Here is a 26,806-nt window from a genome sequence, read left to right as displayed (position 1 = left end):
CACAACACTTTTTGTACTTAAGCTGGGGATTCCTGCAGTATTTCTAGGAGACTATGCGGAAGTGGTTAACTGTTGTAAAGGTGATCTCTGTAAGTGCAGTGGGATGTATGCGAATGAGGCCTTGTCATCCGTCTGCCCCACCTTCCTTATATTACAGGATTTCCTGTTGTTTCTACACTGTGAGCATGTGATTATGAAAAGACAGTAGGGAGATCAGCTTTTAGTGGCCTGTGATTCTGCATTGTGAAAGGATCCTGCAAATAAGAAAACTTCCTTGGTTTTGATTATTAACGGAACTTGATATGCCTAGTACTACTTATTGGTTATAAACCAACAAGTTAACCAAAGGATAAAAAACTTGTGTTATTTATCTTGAGTTTGGATTTATTGATGTTATTAACTACTTCACAGAGATGTCTTAATTGAAACTCAGGATGAAAAAAAGTAGCATGGAATTGTTTTGCTTTGGCTTTGTGTCTGGAAATGGAGCCCACTGAACCAACATTGTTGTTAAATCAGTTTTTAGAAGGTCTCTTGAGCAGCAGTTAATATAAATGACATTCATGTGATTCTGCTTTCCCCGTTCCATCTTTTGTTTTTGCCTAATACTGTTTTTATACTTGATTTTTTACAAATCTTCAAACTGATATGATTTGGCAAAGCACTGAGTTGTGTACAGATTTTTTTTTTGTTGTTAGAGCATTTGACTGATTGTGAAGAGTGAAAGAATCCATGCCTGAGCAAGCAGGTTGTCCTCGTGTAGGCAGTCTGCTAGGATTTGATCTGAAACCAGAGCTGAACAGCTCCATTTTTTCCAGGAAACTGACTTGAATGTTCTCCAAGAGCATTCAAAGTGTTTTGTACCAGATCACTAAAGCGATAAGACTTTTCAGCTTGGCTAGGTGAAAGGATCGATTCTAAATATATCATGGCTCTGGAAGCCTTTGCTTTCCCTTCCCCCGTTATGCATTATCTCTGTATAGTTACTGTACTGCCCAGCTTCAAATCCAAGAACTGCTGTGCTGTCACATCCATCACATTCTCCAGGTTGATAGAAGAGGACAGTCAGCCAGCTTTGTGGCTTTGTTGAATCCTCACATACCCAATAATTAAAATGCTTTTGCTTCCAAGATGTATTTTTTTTAATATTAGGGATTTTGCTGCACGGTTAGGAATAAGAGAGGGAAATATATACTTGTTACTAGAGACAATATTTGTATTCTTTATTTTTCCTTTAAGATGTGGAATTTTTGAGAGAGTCTTATCAGTTCTATGCACTACAGGTTCTTTTGCAACCCTTAGCCTTCTGCACCGCAAACAAATAGTAGAATAAAGATGCAGTCATGCCGAAAAGATCAGCAGAGTACCCAACGGTAGGTAGGTAAAGGCTGCATGCACAATATCCAGTGGAAAGCCTAGACTCAGTCCATGGGCAGATCTGTTAATCACTTTAAGAACTTTGAATGCAGGATCGAGAGCAGATTGTTCATGATCTGGATACTTTTGAGGCAATACTGTGCAGGCTGGCTGCTGGAAGGTAGAGCTAAAGTTGCGATTTGATTTTTGGCAAACCGGTGTAACACAAGATTTTATTTTTGGAGTTATTTTCTGATATAAATTTCACAAAATGTAGTTCCGTCCCTAAGACTGTATGCAAGTGTACTACTGCCAATAGAAACTACTCATTAACTCCCACCTTTCTCTGCAGCCTCTTCCCTCCTCTCCTCTCTCCCCCCCAAAAAAAAAACACGCACGCACAGGCAAACTGGCAAGCTTAGCCCCTGTCCCCATTGCAGTAGAATTGAAGCCCTGGTCATATTGTTCACTTAATCTCAAATGAGGAAAGCACTGCTTTCTGTAAAGGCTTTACTTTGTTTTTTCATTTCTATAAAGCTCTTGTACCTGTTCTTTGATGGACTCAATAACTGATACATCTCCTTACTGTACTGGAATAATCTAAAAGGAGGAAGTGGATGGGCTGATGCTTGTCTACCATCTGATAAAGCTTTTGTTGTTTTGCTCTTTGGTAAGTAAAGCCACATAAGCTGTTTTGCTTCCAGGATGGAGGAAGAAATAAAACATGCCCAGTGGTCATACCCACTCTGAATGTTTAGCTATAGCAGTGATCTTTCACAGTCCAACTGCTACACAATCAACATTAGCTCCCCTCTTTGTAGCTGTCTGTTGACCTTATGGTTGTTGAAAGTAGTGATCATACAATAACAGTGAAGATGTGCATAACTGAGCAAAGGCCTATGGGAAGACAAATCTGTTGCTAGGCTGTTGTATCCATAGGTGATTGAGTTCCTCTGAAATGACCTACCCAAGATATTTTCAGCACATTACTGCTGCAAAAATGCATGATGCTATTTCAAGAAAGAAAAAAAAATACAATTCCATCAAGTTAAGAACAGAAGTGTCGGTCCATATTTTTGAGTTTCTCTGCCATTTTTTATTCTTTGCGTTCTTAAACCAGTGGTCTTCTCGTTTGTTCTCAGTCTAAACAAAATAAAAATAGATTGGCTAAGCAGTGCAACTACAGGGAAAAATCTCATATGAGTCCATGTAAGAATTTGGGAGACTGGGGAAGAAACTTAACTAAGCCTGTACAAGTGGTCAGATAGCTGCTTAATGACTTAAAATTAAACATTTTTGCAACAAGTAAAATAGCAAAGATGACAAAGAGGGATTTACAGTCCTTCTTTGTGTCACTTTCACCCACCCATCACTATTGCTGCCACCTAGCTCTTGGACCATGCAGGCAGGTGATGGTGGCTATAATGAGACAGTACCACACAAAATAACGAATAGGGCTCTTGAAAGTGGGTGTAAGCAGGACATGCCTGCAGGCACATCTTTTTGCTGGAGTTTTGTCCATGTTTTGACACAACTGTTTTCTTCGTGCCTGAGTATAGTTTCTATGGGTGACAAAACATTCAACCTGTTTGAGTGGTAACAGCACCAAAGACTGAAACAGAGCTACTGAAGTGCACTGGCACTTACAAGTATAAACAAACAGGTTTTTCAGGCCTTGTCAGCTCTACATCATCAACATGCTATGTTTAGGTCAGCAGAGCCTCTAGAGGAGATGCAGTGTGTGTACAGGTGTTAACCTCTGGCACTGTAATACCAATTCTCTAAGTGATGTTTTTGCTGGTTTTGCTGGCACAGCAATGTTGTTTGCAGGGTGTTAGTTTTGGTAGTTCATGGTCAGGGTGCTTTAGTGTCCCTGACTGGCCTCATTTGGGGGTTCTGCACACCTCCTCTGCCCATGGGTCCAGGAGCTCCATTTAAACTCGGGCTTGGGTACTAGTCCTTTCCTGACCTATGTCGTAAGTATACCTGTTTCTGGCCCTGTCTCTGGGCCCCAGCTCCTGCTGCTCTTGACTGGACTCCCAGGCTGGACTCTGGATCTGGTCCATTGCTTGCCTTATCTGGGACTGTCAGTGGACCTTGTTCTCACCACCAGACTCTGGCCACCTTGTTCAAATGCTGTGGAAGTACACACTGGTGGATGAGGGCACTGTGGCCTTGGCTCCCACCTCACCTTAGCTTGTGGAGTAGCACCCCTCTTGCTGCACCCTGACACCTCTCATCTCTATGTACTGTGATCTGTGCCTTCAGAGAAAGAAAATGACACTAATTTCACATATTGATGATGGGAGGGTGAGTTTGTCACCACAACCTGCCTGACATCGGAGAGAGTGGGGTTTTTTTTGGTTTTTTTTTTTTGTTTGTTTGTTTTAATTCTAGTAATTATTTTATTATAGGTATTGAGTATATTCAAACTTTATTATAATTTCGTTTGAGGTATCTTTTTAATCATTTTTCTTAAGCTTCTGGCAAACAAGTTTCTGTTGCTTTCTTCTGCATGATCTCTCAGCCTCTTTCAAAGCATCACAATCCACCCAAGCACATTTTAGAAACACAGTTAGTGGTAGGTGTCTCAAACGCTGATTAAGAGGAAAGCTTCAAAATACAGCTATAACCTCATAGAAATATGACTGAAGGATGTTACTTTATCACGGCTTACTAGCCCTGCTGTTTTGTTGTCTACCTAAACTGTAGTAACTAAATAAAGAAAAGAAGGGCAGGTATCTAGTCACTAAAATTCTATATGGTCTCAGCTGAGGAAGAGTTATATGAAAGTTAAATGTGAAGCTATCAGTCATCTATGAAGTCAGTGATACATCCCACTGTACTGCAGACAACCGAACCAACTTCTTTTGTTTCCCACAGTAGGGATCCTGGTCTTCCAGCCTGCTGCCTTCCATACTTCTTCCTGTATGATCTCAATCCTCGTGGAGTAAACTGATCCATTCCCTCCCCATCCTGCTCCCACACTTAGTGACTGTGAGCTGTTCACAGCAGGATTGAGGTTCATTAGCTAATAGATTTCTGTTCTTATGTGCCAGACTTAGGGAGTAGCATCATGCCCAGGCAAATGACTTGGAGAGAACTGTGAGTGGATGATACAAGAGACTGTCACAGGGGTTTTTTTGTGGTTTCTCTCCCTTTTTTTAAAAAGCATTCTGGTTTGGGGGAGAGAGCGGGAGGTTGCTCATACAGCTATTGACACTATTGACATGAAACGAGATTGGGGGATTTGGGTTGTTAACTCTTGTGGTGGTGCTGTGACATTAGCTTGCTTTCCTTACTGTTCTGCCTTTGTCAACTTTTGCCTATCAAGTCAGAATGTTTTTTATTGTGCGCTATGTGCTAAATAACTCAAGAATACAAGCAGCAGATTAGAAGAAGCTGAAGGTGATATGGTGATTTGGTATGCTAGGCTGTGCATACTGCTGTGTGTAGTGGACAGGAGCCCCTTTTTTCTATCCTCAGATATAATAATGTGATATTTCTACTCTGAGTGATAACTCTGTAATGATTCCCTCCACTCCAGTGTTCTTCTGCTTTTGCATAAGAGTCAACTTTTAGCACAAAGCAAAGGAATATCCCATTCAGCACAAATGTATGTATGTAGACAAACCTATTTTTTTCTCTAGGTTGATAAATCAAAGAAAGATTACAGGACCATATTTTGCTGCCTTGTCACTTAGTCTTGATGGGGTAAGATGGGGTGTGGAGCTATTTTCTACTAGTTCTTCATTACTAGCAATTGAATCAGCATAGATTAAAATTTATTTTTCACCACTTGCTCCTTCCCCCTGTTGACTGGCCCGCTGGAGAGTAAGAATGCAACTCTGTCTGACCAAGCTGTCCGAAAGCACGTGGCTGAAAAACAAAATACTCCTATGGAAACAAAGCAGCAAAAAATTCCTGACAGTGTTACAGCCTTTCAGGGAGAGTTTGTGTTTGTGAGATAGCAGAAGATAATGTAATGTGGCCTTTTGGCTCTGCTGGTGTGATAGGAGAAAGACGGAGGACCAAAAGAGTAGCTGCTAATTCTGTTGGGGGGGGAAGAAGTTTCTTAATTTCCCTTGTGAAAGATTTCCTGCTGTGACTGTAATCTACCTGGCTGAACTATTTTTTCATACGTACTGGAGACAGTAGTGTAGTGCTAGATGAAAAATGGCAGGTGTCTTACTGAGGTTTTATTAAGTGACAAACTTAGAACCTAAGTAAAGTTTCATCATGTTCATGTTAATGATCAGATTGAAAGATTCAGTGGAGAATATAGTTGTTATACATTTATGTGTACTAGAGGTGGGAGCGTGTTTGGAGAAAGGGTAGATGGGTCTGAGAACTATGAAGAAAATGAAAAGAAGAGATGCAAATGGGGACATTTTGGCAAAAAGGAGGGGACTCAGACAAATTACTGTTCTGTGACTAATCTGACAGAACAAAAAATGTTGCAATAGGAATGAGTTGGATTAAACAGAATGAAAAATGCATCAATACCGCAATTATTTGCGTTGGAACATTAAAATAACTTGAGAATATTCCTAAATCAAAGTTTGCTTAGCAACATGAAACTTACTACAATGGCTAAGAAGCAGGAGCGAATGCTGACTATTTTTTTGTGGCTTCTTAAGGACTTCATGCCCCTCTCTTTACTTCATAGTGCCTTGTGTATCTGATCTCACATCTTTGTGATATATCTATGAACAATGAAAATGCAACTGTTTAATATCTGAAAACTAGGCTCTCCCTGCATGGAGGCCTCATGCATTTGAGAAAGATACTTGCTGTCAACTAGTCAACTGATTCAATGGTCACTAAGCTGAGTGGTGCAAGATGCAATAAATTATAACCTCTAGCTGATGTTTTGAGCCTAGGAACAGTATTCATGTGACTTAGGTTAACTGTCTTGATGGTGGAAAACTATATTTCTGAAAACTTCAGTTTAAAAATTTCAGAGCACTGAAATAATCTTGCAAAAATGAGTAAATAAAGTTTTACCAGATGGCTATTTCACATCTAGTGTTCCAGGTTTTGCAGTGTAGGGGAGCTTTTTAAGTTGAAATTGCTTGTTTATACCAGACCTTGAGAGAGATTCATGTGGTCTACGTTTGGGCACTTAATATAGATCTGCCTTCTAGTCAAGAGATGTTTCTGTAGAGAGGCATTCAGATCATCTAAGTTTGACTTAAGCTCTGAATCCCTTTCTGGAGAGGCTTTGTTTTTCCTCTGACTATGCTTGGGAGCTAGGAAGACTTGCCGTCTAAGTTTCTGTGAATTCTGTTTCATCCCAGCTAATTTCCACTGTAATCATTTGAAAGGATGGACAAGGGGGAAAGATGAAGAGGTCTGCCTTTTGAACATGTGAGGCTTTGGTAGGTCTGCATCTGTTTCATGAATGCAGGAGGGAATTTTATCTTTATAGAACTGTTTGTCACTTGCCTCCAGGGCAGCCCTTCTTTAATTTCATTTTAGAGTTTATGGCAAAGTTGAAACCTAGCTAGCATTTAGTCTGTAACTCCAGTTTGCATTCCTTCAGAACACATTCGATCCTCTCTTTTACCTGCTTAGAACTGACCAATATTTCAGGTACTAGCGCAGGATGTCTGCAGCAATAAATTCTAAAGATACAGGTTTCAGTGTTTTCACAGTAGTGATTTCCCCTTCTACATGGACACAGACTAATCCTAGATATATTTAGTCTCAATCCTAAACATGCTAGTGAAAATTCAGTGTTCTAAGGTGAAACTCCTATTTTGGAACTGTCCTTAAATAAAGGTCTCATTAGACCAACGACAGTCTTAACTCTACTGGCCTTCTGGTAAATAATCCTGTGTTGTCCAGTGCCCCATGGAGCAGGCCTGTCTGTGATAACTTGTGACAACAAGGCAGAACTGGAAGATCCAGTACTAGCATCTTTGTGAGAGCTGAAGATTATACATTATCTTAGAAATCTTAAGTTGCTTTTTTGTGCTGCTTTAAATACTAAGGCAGGTTATGTCGCCTTACTACAACCTAATGATAGAATCATTTGTGGACTAGGGTGGGGCAGGAGGAAGAGCTGACTCACCAGTGTCAGAAGCTGTTGTCAGTAAATTTCTGTGAATCCATTTTCTGTGCAAATCTTGATTTAAACAAGAAAAACAACAAATTGGCACTGATTATAGAGGGGAAAAAAATCTCATTTTTCTTGATGTCACTAATGCACAATTTTGTCTTATGAAACTGCAAATCATCCCCTTGGGGATATGTTATCATCACTGGGATCTATATACTTCACAGGACTTATCTTACTTAACTTTCAGTAAGGCTGACATTTCATTCTGTCGGAAGCCTACTAGCCGTGAATGCACGTATGGAATGATCCTTAAGTTGGAGAAGGTAGCTTCACTTGACCTCAAGAAGTGGATTTATATCATTCAGAAATAACTGCTAGAAAAGCTGCTAGCTCAGGTCACAAACAAGGATAAATCAAGAGGATCTAGAGCATATCAGCAGCACTTTCTCCCCTCCTCACTAAGAAAGCATCTTTACTTGGCACCAGCACTGTATGAATTAACTTCCCATCGTTTTTTTGTGCAGATTTCTGAGACAGGAATGATAAACTCTAGTCGCATCAGGAGAACCTCTAATGATATTTCTGTTTCAGCATGTAGTATTGCCTAGTAACGGAAGAGTATTAGACCTGGTGAAAACTCTGATTAATGACTGCCATTCAGAGATCGGCAGAATGTACTGAAGGTGCTCTTCACAAGCTTTATCAATCTACTTCAACACTGACTTCTTAGTTTTTCCTTCAGTTGTGAAAATAACTAACTCAATATCTTAGGCACCTGGACTTGTTCTTGTGGAAATCATATTCTTCAGCATTATTGTGGTTCCAAAGAAGTAAATGCCAGGATGTGTTGCTCAAGGATGATTTTCTGATAATGTGGAACTTGGTTGCCAAGTTCCCTCGTGGTAACAAAGATGAATTAAAGGGTGCAATTAAGAAAGGCTGGCTAGTAGGTGGGATCCTCTTACAGGCTACAATAAATGTCCTGAATGCTGCAGTTAGTGCAGTTAGGTCGTGATGGTAATTGTCCATTGGAGTATCACAGTCCCAAGCACAGGGCATCTTCAGCCTTCGGAGAGTGGTTTATTGGTTTTGGCCTATAGCTCCGAACTACTCAGTGAGAGGACTGGAAATGCAAGCCACAAAATGCTGTTTTTCTTTTTAGTTGTAGTAAATTGTTTTATCCTGAGCAGAAAAGGATAAGGAACATAAGGAGCATACAGCTGATACCCTGCGCCAAAAAGTACCAGAGATGTGGCAGTGGTAGGTTTTCCCATCTCTGGCAATATTCAGTTCTTTGACTTGCTGTCATGTCTGACAGGATAACTAAGGATTGCACCAGACTCAGTCTACCAAATGGTCCTTGGATTCTGCCATATAGTATTCTACCAGTCAGTCTGACTTGTCTTCAAACTGGTAAATGTTGGGTCATTGTCTATGGTTACCTAATCCAGCCCTTTGTTTGTACATTGCCTGCTTCTTTCTTTGTACTTCAGGAAGCTTTTTCACATGAGATGACGTAAAAATATCCTTGATGACTTATGACAGGCACAGAAGACATTCTTAAATAGAGGGGAAGTTTGCAAGACATCTTCATTTCAACAAAAGACTGGTCTTCATCGTAATGTAGATAACAAGAGGCCCTGTGTTTTGTACCTTTAAATCCCTCTAAGGTCAGAGTTAATGTGTCTCAAGTGAGCTTTGTCTTCTGTGACTTGGATCCTGCCTGGATCCTGAAAGCAGATACATAAAGACAACGGGGCCCAGTTCTTACCAGTAAATGGTTTTGTTGATGAGACACCTCATGGTATGAAGTTCTTACTAAATTCCTAGCAGTGGAAGTTTTACATCTAAATGATGTTTCCCTATATCCAGATGACTGCCTGATTCAGGGCACGTTTATCTCACTAGAAGATACCAAGGCAGATGGGATTACATTCCTTCATATTCCAAGTGTGAAAGAGCTGTCTTGCTATACAGAATTCATCTGAGCTGTTATTTCAGATTGGCAAATCTTTACTTGCTGAAGGGACAAGTTCCATGTTTTTCAGGACTATATATATATATTAAAAAAAAAAAATACGTGAGCCCTTAGACCTTTTGGGTTATTAGTCCTGTCAGCACTCATGTTCATAATACCCCTTACCTTATCTTGCTAACAACTCTTAATACTAATTTAAGCCAATATGTTTTGCTTTTTCACTTGCAGTGAGCAAAGATCATAGTATTGATTTGTTGCTCATTAGCTGAGCTTCCTAATGCTGTTTTGCTGTAGCAATTGGATCCTTAAAGCTGTCTGTATGTGCTTGTATACTCAGTTTGCTTCACCAGCCACTTTTACGTGCCTCCAGTTGGTTCCCCTACACCCAGGTTACTTAAGATCAGCTTTCAGCCTCTTTGTGGAAACAGGAAAAAATTGTTTTGTGTTATTACAAGCGGTAGCATTTAACATATCTTCATGTACAACTTGACTGGCTCTGCGTGTGCACATAGGAAGAGGCTTTTTGTATGGGCTCTGCTGGAAGAGGGAAATAGCGATTGACTGCGCAGCAGCTGATGCACGATCTGCATGTTCCTGCTGATTCAGCCCTCATTCTTCTCCAGCTGCCTGAAAACTAAGCCCAGGATTTTTGCTGCCAAATAACTTCTCTCTTTAAGGATGGGAATGGGAAAAAAATTAGTTATTTTTTCCACCTTTTTTTAACCTCTTTATCTCATGCAGATCTTTTAAATCAGCAGACCAGAATGCGAAGGATTAATTTATGTGTAGATTAGCTGGATTTTTGGATTTTTGGTGTGGGCGCTTTGTTCTGATGTCTGATTTTTTTTTTATTAGACTGGTATTTTTAAAATAGCTTGTTTATCATCTGGCCATTGTTAGTTCTGTCTTGAGTGATCGGATCCATTAGAAGATGGAAACAAGTGTTAACTCTAGCTGCTGTTAGTGTATGTATGTTGCTAATTTGTGTTATATATTGTTACAAACTCCAGAGTCCAGAAAGAACTTACACTCAAAGCAGTAAACATGATAGGCGATACTTGGTTTTAGATAAAGCTCACAAGAAGGTGAGACCATATTGATCAGCATGACAGATAAAGTGCATTTGCAGCATTTTAGCAACCTGGATTGGGTGCTTTTAGGCCTCACCATAAGCAGCTTTTAAGGGGGTAACCGAAAAGTTGGAACTTCAGCGATTTTAGGGATTCTTCGTTCAAACAAGAATGAACACAGGGAGAGTCAAGAGGCTTTCAACTGGAAATTCTGACAGGTTCCTAGTTGAAAAAAGTCGGTCTTCTACTATTGACTGTGATAAGGAGAACTGAAATGGATGCTGGAAAGAGATATGATTCTGAAAATTATTTTTTTACGATCTTGAGTTGCAGGATTATTATTCCAAGCAGTTATAACAAGAAAATAAAAGGGGAAGCCTCTGATGTAATTCAGAAATCAAGGACTTGCAATAAATCCAGCTCTTTTGTTATACTTCTCTGTTGTCTTTTGTCATGGTAATTTTTCTCACTTAGCCTACATCTGAAAAAAAGGGATACAAAAGATCTGTGTAAGTACTAATTATTTTGTTAGATTTTAACACAAATAAAGGTAATGAGATTTAAATAATATCTTGCCAGGAAGGTATATGCAATCCAACTGTAATATCTGGCTCCCTGTCCTGCTATTGAGATGATTCAGACAGGATATGATTTGCCTTGTGAAGAACAAATTTGCTTGTCAATTGTTGTGCTTCTGCAGGGGAACAAAAGAAAACCAAAGTATCCTTGCTCTTCTGTTTCAAAGTTTTACTTTACCTTTGCCATTTCACTGTGTCTCTATGTATTTATATGTCACTGCATTTAAATTTATCATTAAATAATATTTTTTTCTGTCAGTTCTGTAGGTAAAGTGGGTAGATGCTAGAACAAATAACTTAGAGCCTCTATATCCTAGGATGCTTTTCACCCCCTTGCAATCAATGAAATACTTTCTTTTTCAGTTAATAATTCTTCAGCTGCTAAAAAGAAGGAAAAAGAAAAACTAGATTAGGAAGAAGAGAGATGCCTTTATTTCTTGGGGTGGTTCTGTTCTGTCCTGAAGTGTGGGTCTAGAAACGCATATGCTCTTTCCCAAGAGACAAGAATTTTAGTTCTACCTCACTTTCACTTCACTGCTATCAGAAAGCTTCACAGAGAGGGATCAATTCAGCATCTCAATACCAGCCAACTTCTGTTTTCAGTAAAATCTTTTTGAAGTAGTGTTTGTGTTTTTCTGTGGAGCAGGAAGCTAGGCCTCAAGTTCCTTCTTTGTCGTAATGTTCAGGAAAATGAAACATTCAGTAACATTAGAAAGAAATTTTGCAACAGAAGCAAGAACTCAGACTTTAACCATAAGTCTAGTTTACTCATAACTTGAGTTGGCTCACAGAAAACCTTTAATAAAATAATATCTTATGATTTATGAAGTCTTGTAGACGAGGTTGCTCGTCTAAAGACAGTTTAAGCTTGATACAGTAAATAGAATACGTAAGCATTTAGACTTGTATTACATATTATGCAAAAAGCTTCAAATCACCATTCATGGTTTTTATTTCATGGGACTTCCTGTTTTGGTTATCAAAGGGGAGGTATGTGTTTAGAATGCATAGCAAATTTTCTATTGAATGTAAGAATTTTTTGCAAAACAGCCACATTAGTTCTCAACTGACACTTCTTTTCATGGACTATCCGCTGAAGATGATCCTGGAAATAACGGGTGTATGTACAATACTTATTACAGTCCTTTTGCATTTTATAGGTACCATTATTGTATATAATTATTTCATTGCTTTCTAAGAACCTGAGTCTGTAAAAACATTATAAACAGAGTAGCTGCATAATGATGATGTATAAGTAGCTTGATGTCGTTTGATATCGAGTCATTGGAGTGATGATGATGCAAATTTTTTTTTCTTTGCAACCCTTTACAAAGTGGCTGAAAATAGTTTCACAGGCTTATGGCTTCTTTAGTTATAGAAGTTTAGTAGCCTATTATACTTTGTGGCTTGATCTTATATTACTCTACAACTTGTATGGCTGTTCTACATTAAGATAAAAGGATTAATGCTGCTAAAGCAGAATGGCTACTTCTGACATCTGCTTTACATTTGTTTCACTGTGGTGTGACTTCCTGGGTGAAGGGAAATGTGTGCCTTACACCAAACGATTCTTGAGTTCCGTCTCAAGCTGTTTGAAGTTATTACATAGACTTTTTTGCCACTGCAACACAGTAGAAACTTGGCAGCTTAACTTTAAAAAACACTTTTTTTTTTTTTTTTTTATGATGGGAGAGAGAGTCAATAACATGGTAGTATTTCCAAAGTCTTGGACTGGGTGTGCTATTACTGATCATCAATCATCTTTTAAAAAGTCAAGACTTAAAAATCTGTTTGTAGAGCTTCCACTCCTAATGTATTTAAGTGAGGAGTACATCCAGTCTATGAGCATATCTATTTTTTTTAAAGTCCTGTAAGCAGTTCAAGACAAAGCTACTATAAGTGGCTTGTTGAGAAAATTAATTTACAAATGTCTTGCTTTATCTGTTTTTCTAGAAGTTACAGTGGTTCATTTCTCTTAGTAAAGAATTATTATATAGAATGACATTAGGAGGTACATTAAATAGTTATAATCTATTTGTTCTCTGGGGCTTGATATTTTGGTTAAAATTAGTTATATGCTAGACAGCTGTTCACTTATCAGACAACAGGACAGCTTGAAATAAGTGTGGTGTGTTTGAACAACCAAAAATCAGGGAGAATCTTGAAATTTGGGAAATTGCTTCTCTTACCAGGAGGGTCTGTTTTGCCTAAATTCTAGCCTTACTTTGCATACCTTTTATTCCCCCCCTCCCTTTTCTCCAGTACTGATACTCGAAAAGGTGGAAAATGGAGATCTGAGCAACAAGATATTGAAGATCACGGATTTCGGCTTGGCCAGGGAATGGCATAAAACTACCAAAATGAGCGCAGCTGGGACATATGCCTGGATGGCTCCTGAGGTCATCCGCTCCTCCATGTTCTCCAAAGGCAGCGATGTGTGGAGGTATTGATTTGGCATTAAGTGATTGGATACTAAAGGGTAACTATACATGCCAGGAAAGCTATTTTATGCTTAAAAACAAGTAATGATGAACCAAGTATGAAAATTCTTGTCTTAAGGAAGCTTTATCTGCTGGCCCTATATCTGCCAGATTCTCAGCCTTCTTTGAGACTAATTGTAAACCTTTGCTTTGTAGGAAGTGGTGGGTCAGCTCATGCATGCCTCTAAATTTTTATTGTTCCATAAAGTCATATTCAGATTATCCTAGGATTCATAATACCTATCCATCTATATTATCTAAAACAAATGTTTTGTACTATTTGATATTGGCTGATGCAATCAAAGGCCATAAAAACAAGCTGAGAAGCACTTACAGTTGCTACTTTTTTACTATTTTTCGAAGAGTAGTAGGATCATTTTATGTTCTGGTGTAATCTGTGTCTGTTATATACTCTGTACCTAATCAAGTTCTCTCTGCAAGTTTCAGCATGAATGCAGTGCTTTTCACTTTTGTTCTAAGTTTGTGAATTACTTCTACCCTTCCAATCTTTGGCATAAAATAGGAAATCTCTTCTGTATCCGAGTAGGTAATCTGTAAGTAATTATTTGCATGTATATATTGTCATTTCCATTCAGGCACTAGGATTTCTGAGAATAGAAGCTATTTTGGTGGTAATGGATGTAAAGAGTGACCCATAGACTTACAGAAAATGACTCTGAATGTGACTCTTGTAAGTGAATTGGTAAATCCAGAATCTGGTAGATAGCTCTAGGAAAATGAGTTCTCTGGTATGTAACGTAGAATTAGTACTGAACATCTGGAACAGACAAGTAAACAGAATTTCAATTTTCTTGTGGGGAGAGTGGTACTGAAATGTCTAGGTGATTGGGTCTTTAGGATGGTAAGATTCTGTAGCTGATAAGTAGTGCACCCACACGGAGCATGCGTGCTGTGAATGCTTGTCAGGGTAAAGAAATATCCCAGCTGGAAGAATTATTTGACTATTATGGCAGAGATCTAGTGGGAGGGTTCTTATTTTCCTTATCTGTTTTTGTTGAGTAGATAATATAGTACTTCGTGGTAAGTCTATAAGCTTGTATTTTGCATGTGATGGTAGTCAGCATGGATAAAATTCGGACACTATAAATAAGGTAAACCTGTGTAGCTAATCTGAGAGAGGAATTGTGTGAGAGGTAGGCTTTTTTTTCCTGAGTGAAATCTGGCAAAAATGAAAACCTCAGTCATGCATATTTTCCAGTGTTGACAGTACTGTTTTGAACACAGCATGCTAAACTTGAACCTCATGACTGTGGCAGAGGGTAACAGTTCCTCCGTAATTGTAACTCAGGCATGCCAAACAGGTCAGTAGATATTCTGTACCAGTATGATTTGGCCTTATTTTAAAAGAGAGATGACCTAGTAAATTGGTTGATGAATTTCATGAAGGTAGCTCAAGAACGTTTATAACTGTGCAAAAACATCAGTATGCTCATTGACTTAAAGATTGTAAATCATTTCAAAATCCCTGGTAGTTTTTCAGACCATTATAATTCTGTTTTAAGATTATGGAATCACTTTCCTCTTTTATTTATAGTTACCACTTTCCCCTGGGAACAGGTTGAATTTCTCTAAACATTCTTCCTTAAACAGAAGGGTTGTCATCACCGTTAGAAGAGCTACGTTATATTGTCTCTATATAAGCCTTTTCTGGGGTGGCCAAAACCTTGATCATACCTAAAATAAGCTAAGCAGAACGTTGTCTGATGCATGCATGCAGAGGAAAATGCTTGCTGGTGCAGTCCCTACTAGTGAGTCCATGTTTGAAAGCACTGGCTTTTACAAAAGCAGTTGTGGACAACTAAGAAATCCTGTCCCCATCTGAGAATGAAATTGAAGCTCTTAACAGGATGAACTTCTTTTTATCCTATTAGATATACCCCTCCTCTTGTCCACTTTAACCTCCTGGTTATTTGCTAGAGTTAGGAGATTTTTTTGCCTGATAAACAACTTTCCAGTTAGTCTGTGCAACATCAGCAGAATTGGCTGTGTCTGTCCCTAACATTCACAGACCTTTTTATTCTAATATCTTTTCTGAAAGGCATGTTAGAATAATACTGCAAGAGGTCCTGACTGAAGTGTTGCCCAGCCCTTTAACATCTTATTCAACTTGCGTTTTTGCTGCACAGATAAACACCTGCTGGAAAAGATGCTTGCCAGTATTGTTATTTCCTGAGTCAGTCTTTTATCTCAGCGTAAATAACCAGTTCATGTAATTCCTTTCAAAAATGTATCAAGCTCCATTTTTGAATGTTTTGTTTTTTACCCCATTCTACTGGAGGGTTGGCAAATAACTTACTAGACTGAGGAATGCTCCTGCCACTCCTGTCTATCGCCAGGGCCTTGACCAGTGCAAAACTTGCTGATAATAACAGAACTTAGTACTTCCTGCTAGAGTAAATTTATTGTTATCAATTGTGTTATAGTGCATCTGGACATTTTAGGTATGCACAGAGCTTCAGCTGTATATATTGCACAGAAAAAGAAGATACCTTTTCATTTGAAAAAGTCAGACTGGTTCTATTACTGTAATAACGTATTTGAGAAGAGAGTTACCAACTTCTTTTAGATTTACAGGAGTGAAATTGAAGCATAGATGTGGCGGGTATCCAATATTGCACAGCAAGCTAACATTAGTAGGAGGTAATCCAAATTCCCTTGTCATTTTAATTGCTTAAATGTTTCTTTTTTGCTTCCCACTACATTTTTCTCTTGTGCTGCTTAAAAGAAAATCTTTTTCATGTTATTGTTATGATTGGTGTGCTTCTAGAATCCAAGGCCACCATACAACCTTGATCTGATTTCCTCAGTTTAGATGCTCGTAAGACTCATCTACTGAGACTAGTGAAATATAAATTTTCCTTTAGGAACAAAATATCAGAAATACTTAAAATATCTGATTAGCAGATGAAGATATTTCAGGCTTTTTGTAGTCGGTGTAAAAACCTATATTAGAAACTTTTATTAGAATATTTCATTTGAATCAAGTGTTGGCAAACACTTTCATCCACAACTGACCACTTGCAGGCCTATGTAGCTATTTGTGACTACAGACACAGAGGAAACACTGGTGAGGCTTCAGTTTCTGGCAAATAAGTGTTGACTAGCAATTTTGGCAGAAGCTGATATGGGAGAAGCATAAGCAGGAGATGTTAGTTTCTGTAGCTGCCAGTCCAATAACATGCAAAAGGCAAAATGCTAATCGCCACTAAAAATATAATGAAGTTCAATCTTTCTTGGCAAAAATGATCTGGTTTCTATTGTTGCTGGAATCCCCTTCTTAGACAGATGGTTCCTTTCTTATGCAAAGTCATAAACCTCAGGAGATGGTTAAGAGGAAGCCAAGATACAAATGCCATTGAACAATAACAGTGAGAAGGGAAATGAGTTTGTTCTTTTTCTTTCTTTCTTTGTAAGTTCACAGCATTACAGGGAAGGTGGCAAAATCACATGTGAAATCCTGCAGACCTCCAGCTTTCCTCTCCCTGAAAATCCAGTGAGTAGGATTGAACCTGATGTTAAATGGCTTAAAGGATTACTGGATCACTGGGAGGTGGTTAGTTATGCATAGAAGTGTCAGTTGACTTGGACACATGGTCTGTATCACATGATTCCTACTGTATTTGAAGTCCAAAAATTAGTACCATTTGCTGGAAAAACAAATGAGCTTCACCATTCTTTTTTCCTGACTGTTGAGAATGAGGAGAGCCCCTTGACTCTTTCTTCATGTTCATTTTTTTGTATAAATCTCTTCTACTTCTGGCTTTTTGTTTTGTAGTTCCCAGTGCCCTGCCTGAGAATTAACAGAAAACACTCTTCTCAGCACCTCTCCTGCTCTTTATTCGCTTTGGATGGTTGTTTAATGCTGCAAAGCAGTGCTTTCCTCACTAGTTTTGTGGATGCAGTATTCTCAGCCTTGGACTGTCAGTATGTGAGGAAGAGGTGGCATTAGGTTTGGTATCAGAAACACAGTGATCTTTCCTACAGTATGTACTTTTCCTGTCATGTTAGAAGAAACACAGATCTGCCCGTTTTCTTTTGAAAATTATCTCGAAGAAATGTTCTGAGCATATCAACAGGGCTTTTTTAACCATTTCATTAAGAGAAGTAACTAATACATGCTTTATGCTGAACTAATTGTAAAATCATAACATCTCTTTGGCAATGTGTCCTATCTTTTGATATCAAAACTTGCATCTAAACAGAAGGGGAATAGGAACAATCAAATTTAAACAGGACAAATACATATTTGATCCAATATTCATTTTCTGTGTGTATGTCTTATGTATGGATCCTAGGAGGCCAAAAAGAAAATGGAAAATCCTTAAAATCCTGCTCTTTTTTTTTTTTTTTTTTTTTTTAAGAAATGAGTAGAAATTGATGTAGTAAGAAATTTAGATTTTTTTGGGGAAAGAAATAATCAATAGGCCATTATAATATCAAAAGTATGAATTATATAGGAAAAATGAAAGGTTGCATAGGTCAAGAAATGATACTTCATGTTTAAACTATCTGTGTCAGCAGGGAAGATCTAGTGAGTGAAAATCCACATCTAAATAAGAAAAATGTAGTTTTAAGACTGGTTGTCCAACTAGGATGGCAGCAGTTACAGTGAAATATTAAGGACTTGTTGGGGCAGGGGAAGAGAAATTTAAAGAGCGCAGGATGTGATGATAAAAATTTTGATTATTCCCCAAATAGACAGGGCAAATGTTACTTTAAGACATGAAGATGAGATTAATCTTTTAACTTCAGAAATGACCATTTCATGGAACAACTATTCAGGGAGCTTTTACGAGGAGAAGCAGTTTTTCATTTGGTCTTCAGCCATGCATAGGATATTTTCAACATACTGCTGTATAACAGTGGTCAAAGTATAATTGGATTCAATATCTTTGCAAGATCAATAAAAGATCATTAAACACATGTAGTCTTTTGAAGAACTTTGTTGAAAACAAAATAAAGGGATACACAACACAACGACAGACAGCACTGATATCATTTAAAGACAACACACTAAAGCTCAGAGCAAATTCATAGGAAAGACTTTAGAAGAAAGAAAAAAAAACAGTAGAGGAGACTAATAGAAATGAAGACATCCTTCAAAGTGTTGAAATTGTTTTCGAATGAGGAAAGAAAGACCTAGACTTAAGTGTTGGCAAGCTTCATGTGAGGAACATCTTACAAAAAACGCAAAAACAAATTGTTTTCAAATTCAGCACAGGTGAAAAACCTGCTGAAGATTCTAAGGCCAAGAAGTGATCAAGATGTAAGAGTGCAAAGAAGATAAGGCTATAGCAGAAAAACCTTTGTGAATTATTTGTAATGTGTCTACTGGAATGGAAAGCAGAGGGGCTCTTAGGTTGAAAAGTTTTTTTTTTTTTTTTTTTTTTTTTTTGAAAAAAGAAGGGGAACAAGTTGGAGGATGTCTCTGACTGAAGTACTGTTAGAAGAGGTGTTAAAACCGGCTGATAAAATGAACATTAACAGATCATTGGGATTTATGGTAACACTCAAGAATAACTAAAGGAAGGCAAAAGAGAAATAGCTGAGTTCGTAGCTGTGGTATGTAATCTGTTGCTTAAAGCTTAATCCAGAGAAATGGAAGGTGACAAGCATGATGCTAGTTTTTAAAAGAGCATCCTGGGGTAGTAGTAAGCCTGATTCCCTTTTGTACAAAGTGGTAGAAACAGCAGTAAAGAGTGGAATTGGTGGACCTATGAACATATGTGGGGATAGTCAGCTTCTGTAGAAGGAAATCATGCCTTGTGAACCTGTGAGACTTTTTGAAGGAGTCCCACTGAGTATGTGGACAAGTGGTAATATTACTGATAACATATTTGGTTTTCTAGAAACTTTCAACAAAGCCAAAAGCTCTTAAGAAAGGAAGTTGATGTGGGGAGAGAGGGAAGGTCTATGGTTTCCCATCATTGGTCAGTCCTCAATCTACTGAAGAAATAAGTTGATTTTCTTGGTGGGGAATTGTGTCCAACATATTCGTAAGTAATTTGGAAAAGGGATAAGTGGTTAAATAACAACAATTTGCTGATGATAGAGTTAATCAGAATAGGAAAAAAAATACTACAGTGACCTGAGGAAAAGTTTTACTCTGAATGATAAAGTAGTTGAAATGTAATGGTAATGCAAAGTAGTGCACATGGGAGAAAGAATTTCACATGTACAATGACAGGCTCTAAGTTTTACCATTATGATTCAGGAAAAAAAATGTGGGTAACAGCTCACTCTGCAAGGAGTCAGAAAGGCAAGTGTGAAATTGGGAATTAATAGGAAAGAAATAAAGAAGCAAAGCAGGAAATACCTTGCCTCTTTCTGCAGCCTAAACTTTGTGGTTTTAGTCCTTCCAATTCAAAAATGCTAAAATGGAATGAAAAGGGTACAAAAGATGTCAAGGTCAAAGGTGTGAAATGGCTTCTGTTCAAGAAAAGAGTAACTAGATTAGGACTTAACTAGATTAGGACTTTTGGGGCTTGAAAGAAGATGACTTAGGCAGGATGTCGTGGAGCCTGTAAAATAGTGGATGGCATGGAGGAAGCTAATAGGGAACATATGTTCGCTCTTTTTTCTATTACAAGAAATAGAGGGGAACAAATGAAGTTATCATGTGGCAAGTTCAAAACAAATAATTGGAAGTATTTTCTTCCTCAATGCATAATTAAATTGTGGAACTTGCTACCACAGAATGTAGCAGAGGGCAAATGGGTTCCAAAGAGAGTAAGATGGATCAGTGGAAGAAAAAATTCTCAGGCTACTAAATATGAAGAAGTCATCTCTCACTCAGGATTCCTTGAAGCAGAGAGAATATTCTGGGGCTCTGTCAGTCATGTTCATACTGCTGCTCACTGCCAAAGGCAAAATAGAAGGCTTGAAAGGACCTTGGTCTGACTGAATAGAAATAGTGAATGTTAATTTTGCTACAGGTTCAGGGCAAAGGAAGAAGAGCTAGACATATATTGTGATCTGCGGGTGCTGGGATTGTTTTCGCAATGAAACAGGAGAAGCAGGCTATTTTATTAGAATTTGAAGCTTGCCGGGATGTGCTCTTTAACCTGTAATGCCCCTGGCTCGTGAAACTGGATGATGTTATAATAATTGACAGTAATGTATTGATCTCTGCCAGGATATCAATATTTACCTTTTTATTACCTTACGCCTATTAAATGAGCATCCTGACGTACTCTGTGTTTCAGTGGTGAATTAAGTGTTTATTACACAAGCTACTTTTGAGTTGGTTCTGAATAGATGTCTAAATGTTTAGATTATGAATGGTACATCAGTATGCGTGTGGCTGGTTGCCATGGTTACATGACAAAACACAAACTATTGTTCTGAACCAGAACATGACTGACTGGTTTAAGAAATTTAACATTCCCTAACACTCGTATGTCTGCTTGTCTGTGTACAAAGTTAAGTTTGGCATTGCGTTATAATCCTGAAGCAGAACATGGGGAATGGTGCTGATGGTGGTGTTGCTGGGGAACAGAATATCCCACTTCTATCAGCCCTGCTTCTAGGGCTGAAGTTACTATATCAGCATCTGATAAGCTCTGTTACTATTACAATTAGAAATTGCTTTTCTGGGGCTATCTTTTCCTCTGATCATGTCATAAAAACCAGTTCTTTCTGGTAATCAATGCAAATCTTTGAAAGCCAGTTGACTGTAGTACCTTGGAGGTTTCAGTCTGCTATCTACTACTTTATTTGTCTGTGTTACACATACAAAAATCTGTGTACTACTAAAAAACTGCATACATTTATTTATATGTGTGTGTGTGTATATATATATATATGTAGTGTGTATCTATATATATGTATATAAAAGGTTCTGGAGCTATTTCTTTAATTTGATGGTTTAGATTTTATAGAACATCTTGAGAACAACATAATTCTAAACAGTATATTTCACTTATTTTTAAAAATCAAAACCCACAAAAGGTTCTTCACATTTTTGAGAGCAAATTGCCAAAACAAATATCATCACAAGCTGGGAACTGAAAGATGAGAGTGACAAATGACTACAAACCATGAGAATTGTGCTGTTATTGGTTAGAGCGTGGTGCTGCTTATGCCAAGGCCACAGGTTCCATCCCCGTACAGGCTGCACTGAGGGTTGGACTAGATGATCTCCAGAGGTCCCTTCCAACCTTACCATTCTATGATTTGAGGGAGACGGTGCTCGCGTGTCCTTATAGAAGTCATTTTAAATACTTAATCACTTTCTTGATTTTTGCCAACTCAGATTAGTAACAAGATCTCTTAAAATTTGTATTTTTGGAGAATGTGTATGTTTGAAGATCTAGATGCTATGAATGCATTGGAATGTATATATTGATTGATATTTTGCACAGCAAGATACTAAGACTATATGAAGAAAGAGGAAAGAAAGTGAAAGTTGTGCAGGTCCACACAGATGACTTTACTGAGTGTTCTGTTTTTTGAAAAGTGGTTTGATAAACTGAAACTCTTGCAGTTTTTTTCATTAAAATTAAATATGTTGAGTAATTTTACTTTTAACAATTAATATATATCTACCTGATTGGCAATGTCCATTTTCATTTAGCTGGTTTACTGGATCACATCTTAAATTCAGGAAAATGGAGTTACTGTATTCTATGAAAAAAACCTTTACAGTCTTGTAGAAGTTGCATAAAGAAATGAAGAAGACAGGACTGATGACTCCTTTAGGCATAGAATTAAATCAGTTTTGTAGTAGTCATGAAAAAAATTACAATGCATTTCTATGTATTAATTCATTTTATTGTTTTGAGGCCAAGATGTTCAGCTGGGATGAATATTTATCTGGAATTTTTTGGACAGGAAATAAGGCAGAAGTCTTATTACTTTGTTTTTAAGCATAAACAAAGTCGGAATTTTCAGAAGCATAAATATTTTCTCTGCAATGTAGGCTTAAGAATAACTGATTTGGGGGGAATGCTAATAATGAATCCTTTTTGTTTACTACAAGATTCAAGAGGAAGAATCTGTCATATAATCATTCTTATAAAAATAAAGCAACCTCTCCCCTAAGCACTCACTATTTACAGCTGAATGTGCAAAAATCCTGTTTATATTGCTTGATAGTCACCTGATACGTTCAAATTCAAAATCAGGAATGGAGGACTGGGAGGTTTGAGTACTGATGCTATTTCACTGGAATTATTTGATGATGATGTGCTAGCATTTAAAAAAGAGAAGCTGACACCTAGCTTGTTGCGCATCTGTTGTACATGTTGTACCCTTCAAGTGGCCTTTGCTGATCTGCAGCTCCATTTAAGCAATTCTTAGTTTTACTCTGATAAGAAGCTAATGGAGTTCCTTCCCTGTGATATAGTCAAATATTAACCATAAATAGTGCAAACAGGTTAGCTGTTGGGTTCATTGAGAACATGCATTAGAACAGGTTTACTTGAAAAATCCATTTTATAAAAACTTTACAAAAATATTTTTGTAAATCTTGGAGAAGTCAACCTGCATATCAGCACCTTTCCAAAAAAATTCAAACTAAGCACTAGAACTACTTTAGATCTTAAATTATTGTAAAACACAGGTAAAATAAGGCATTTTTTCCAGCTTGGCAGCCATGATGAGCTTGTCCTGAAAACAGGATTTTTTTCTGAGTATACTGGACTTGCCCTGATAGGTTTTTTGGCTTTTTGGTTACTTAACAAAGAATGTGTTAAAGTCAAGCACTTACTCTTTTCCATTTCCTTCCTGATAGCTATGGCGTGTTGCTTTGGGAACTGCTAACAGGAGAAGTACCATTCCGAGGAATTGATGGCCTTGCAGTAGCATATGGTGTTGCCATGAATAAACTTGCCCTTCCAATCCCTTCTACATGTCCAGAGCCTTTTGCCAAACTCATGGAAGGTAAGCCAGCTGTAGCGCGAATACCGTCTGTGCTTTTTCTCGAGTGCTATGGAGCATTGCCTGCTGGTGTTGGTTTTGATATGTAAGAGTACAGATTTCTCAGATTTTTTTTTTTTTTTAAGTGGTGCAAGTTATTTTGGGACCTCTCCATGGCGTTGTGCTGTGACACATTAGTCTTGTAATAGACTGATTGTAAAAGAAATTCCCTTCCCTTTTCTTGTTTGCTTGTTTTTGTCAGCAGGCTTTATGGTGAAAATGGGAGCTACTGCTGTCATCCTTAGGCTGTTTATATTCCAGTAGTGAAGATACACTGGCAGCAAGATTTCACTTCACTATTTTAATATAGCTTGAAGTCTTCACTTGTTTTGAAACTTGTAGCTTGAGCACCTTCTAACCATTGTCCGGTCGTTTTGGACTGAGACTTCATCCAGCTGACGTTTCAGAGAGAGGGTTTAGATGTGGCTTTGACATCTGAAAATGACCCAAATGTTCAGTCAGCATGGTATGTTTTTTCTGCTTTGTGTGTGGCGATAGTTCCTGCCCAAAGTGGGCTGTTTATGAATGAAATACCAGAGGCCGTCAGCAAAACTGCTGTAGTTTCTAAAAGGATCCAGTGTGGTAGCTTTTGGGATGCACTTAATTGAGCTGGACTGCTGGCTATCGCAACTATTTGCACGTCAGTCCCCCTTTTAGATGTTCCACTGGGAGGAAGGAATACTTTTTTACTGCTTCTTTTCCTGAGGTTTTCCAAGTGTTTTTACATACTAAACATTATCGTCATCTGGCAGAAAATGTATTTAAGTAAAGAGAAGTCAAACATATATTTACAGCCTCAGTGATGAAGTAGTGAGACTCAACACAGAACGGACAGTCTGTCGCTCCCAGTGGTGCTTTTAGCCCCAAGACAGGATTTTCTTTATGCAAGAAAATGTGCCAGATAGGTTTCTCTGTTTTATAATGTTTTTGCAATTCCCTAGTCTTTTATTGTAGGTTTTTGATCTTAACTGAAACCTATAATTCCGCGTGCTGTTTTGCTAAAAAAAAGAAACAACCTACAGGATAGTAAACAGCAGCAGAGTTGCAGGTACAGTAACTGGGAAGCAATGTAAAGTAAAAAACTGCATCGAAAGAGTGTGTGGGACTGACAGCTCTGTGCCAGGGTATTTTAATTTGACAGGACCCCCTTAAAAAGGGGGGGGGGCTCTGGATTTTCTTTTTTTTTTTTAATATGATATGCCTGTTGATGGGGTTAAAAATAATGCCCTCTATTGGGAAAGTCAGGTAGAGGCATGTGGCCTCAGTTTGAACCCAGCATCGTAGGGTAAGTCTGTGTGGCTTTGAAATGCTTGGCTTCAGCAGGGGCAGGGAGCAGAGGAGAACAGGCAAATAATTACTCCCTGCCCCTTCACCGAATCTGTTTTTCAGAGAGGCCGTTTCCTTTCCCCGTGAACTCTTCCCCTTACTGCTGCTTTTACTTCTGAATTACTGCCCCGGTGGTCTGCACAGAGACAACAAAGCTGAACTTTCCCTCGTCACAGAAAAGATTTGTATGTTACAACTGTCCTCATTAGTGCAAATAATGGCAGATCTAGGCCTGGGAAAATAAAAGCCACGGGCCACCTGCATAGTTATCCTGTTCACTCATTCATGTATTTGGCTGGCTCCAGCATTTTGTTTTACTTTGGGTCATGTTTGCTTTGCCATGCTTAAAACCTGGGGTAGAGGGGCAGGGATTATGCCACTGACAGTCCAGCTGTATCACCCATTGCTGCTAATTGGTCAGCAGCAGGGGAGCTTCAGAGCACTCTTTGACATCCTCGGTTTTCTACCGCAATAAGAGAAGCAATTTGAAAGGCATAAACACAAATGGGTTCTAGTTTATGCCTCCTGGAACCTGATCAGATGCTTAAATATGGGTATCTTGATACACAGTTGCAACACTGAAGTTCTCCAAAACAAAACCAAGCCTCAGCAGTCATACAGATTTTGTCTTTGTCTTTTTTTTTTTTTTTTTTTTTCTTTTTTAGTTGCAGCTGCTTCTTGGAATGAATATTTCAATCCACAAAAGTGAAGAATGAGTGGATGCATTCAGCATCTAGTTGGACCTGTGACACTCTGCTTTAACATTATTAAAAAATTTTTTTGGTCATGTCCTGCAAAAACATTCTTTTAAGATTGCTTCCTGTTTTCTAAATATAAAGACTGAGAAGTTTTTATAACATTTTTTTATAACTGTTTCCTTGCCTCTTCCTGTGGCAACATGTATGTTGAAACCAGTGGCCATATAAAGGGATGACTGTTCCGTGCGTATGGAGAGAGATCTACATGTTAGTTTAACTCATGCACAAAAGCTCTATTTCCTAGCTGTTAGGAATATACTTGAATGTTAGTTTTTTTCTGTTTGATTCTTGTCAAGTTTTGGCATGCACAAGTCCTGCAGTACTAAAAGGAGTAAGGATACATGTTGAGCAAGAACTTGTGTAAATGCCAGTACGAGATAATATAGAACTAGAAACTGATGTCTTCTGCAGAAGTAGACATATGGGTGAAGGTAGGGGGGAGGATTGAATGAGTAAGAATTTCTCTTGAAAAGCGTTGCTAAGTTAAACATTTTAACTTAGTGGCTTTTTAAAAACAGGATCTTGATGATTTCAAAGCTTGAGATGTTACTCCATGCCATTTTCTATTTCCATGTCTGCCTTCAATATTCATTTCCCATCAGTTCAGGAATGCCTTTTGCATTATTGCAAGTTGAGCTGCTTGTTTTAGTAAGATCAGTACCTTAAAATCTGTAACTAGAACTCTCTAACTGGTTACATCTTTGCATTAGATTATAAAAGGAAAGGCTTGTTTATCAATTTTTCTCTTACAAAAGAAAAGCCTGATCAAACTCAATCAAATTTCACTCAAGTAAACTAATTTTTTAAAAAAAGTTCAAGAAAACCCCAAGTACACTATTTGCTGTCATTATTGACTTCCATTTCCTTTTTCACTCAAGTTATGCTTTTGCAGGAAAGATTTTCAGCTCAGTGGGAGAGATTAATAATAGCTTAATTTATAGGGTTTAGCATTAGGAACACTAATAGATACCCTTTTGCTCTAAGGCTGTGATAGTCATTCAAGTTAACTCTGCAATTAAGTACAATAAAAGAACTGGGTACAAAAGAGTTTTATGTAGCATCTGTTTTCTTTATGAGTCAGCATATGGGACATCCACCAAAAGTAGTGTCCACTTTATGAGAACTCACAATTTAAACCAAAATTTTAAAGAAAATTATTTGATTTTTAAAGGATTCATGAATGAGTATCTTTCTGTAAAATCGGTAAGCCTCTACTTCATTTGACGTGTTATTGCAGTGGAACCTAGAGACCAGGTA

General features: G+C 38.0%; 1 protein-coding gene across 1 annotated transcript in view; it reads left to right on the top strand.

Moving 5' to 3' along the window:
- Positions 1-26,806, top strand: part of MAP3K9 (mitogen-activated protein kinase kinase kinase 9) — a 55,673-nt gene that overhangs the window by 14,093 nt on the left and 14,774 nt on the right. The window contains exons 3-4 of the mRNA XM_062577430.1: positions 13,309-13,489; positions 23,281-23,429. Of these exons, the coding sequence (XP_062433414.1) occupies positions 13,309-13,489; positions 23,281-23,429 (330 nt within the window). The remainder of the gene's footprint in view (positions 1-13,308; positions 13,490-23,280; positions 23,430-26,806) is intronic.

This window comes from Rhea pennata, chromosome 5, assembly GCF_028389875.1.
Source record: "Rhea pennata isolate bPtePen1 chromosome 5, bPtePen1.pri, whole genome shotgun sequence".
Classification (NCBI taxonomy): Eukaryota; Metazoa; Chordata; class Aves; order Rheiformes; family Rheidae; genus Rhea; species Rhea pennata.
Note: the sequence above shows the minus strand (reverse complement) of the source record. Positions and strands in the feature narration are given on the sequence as shown.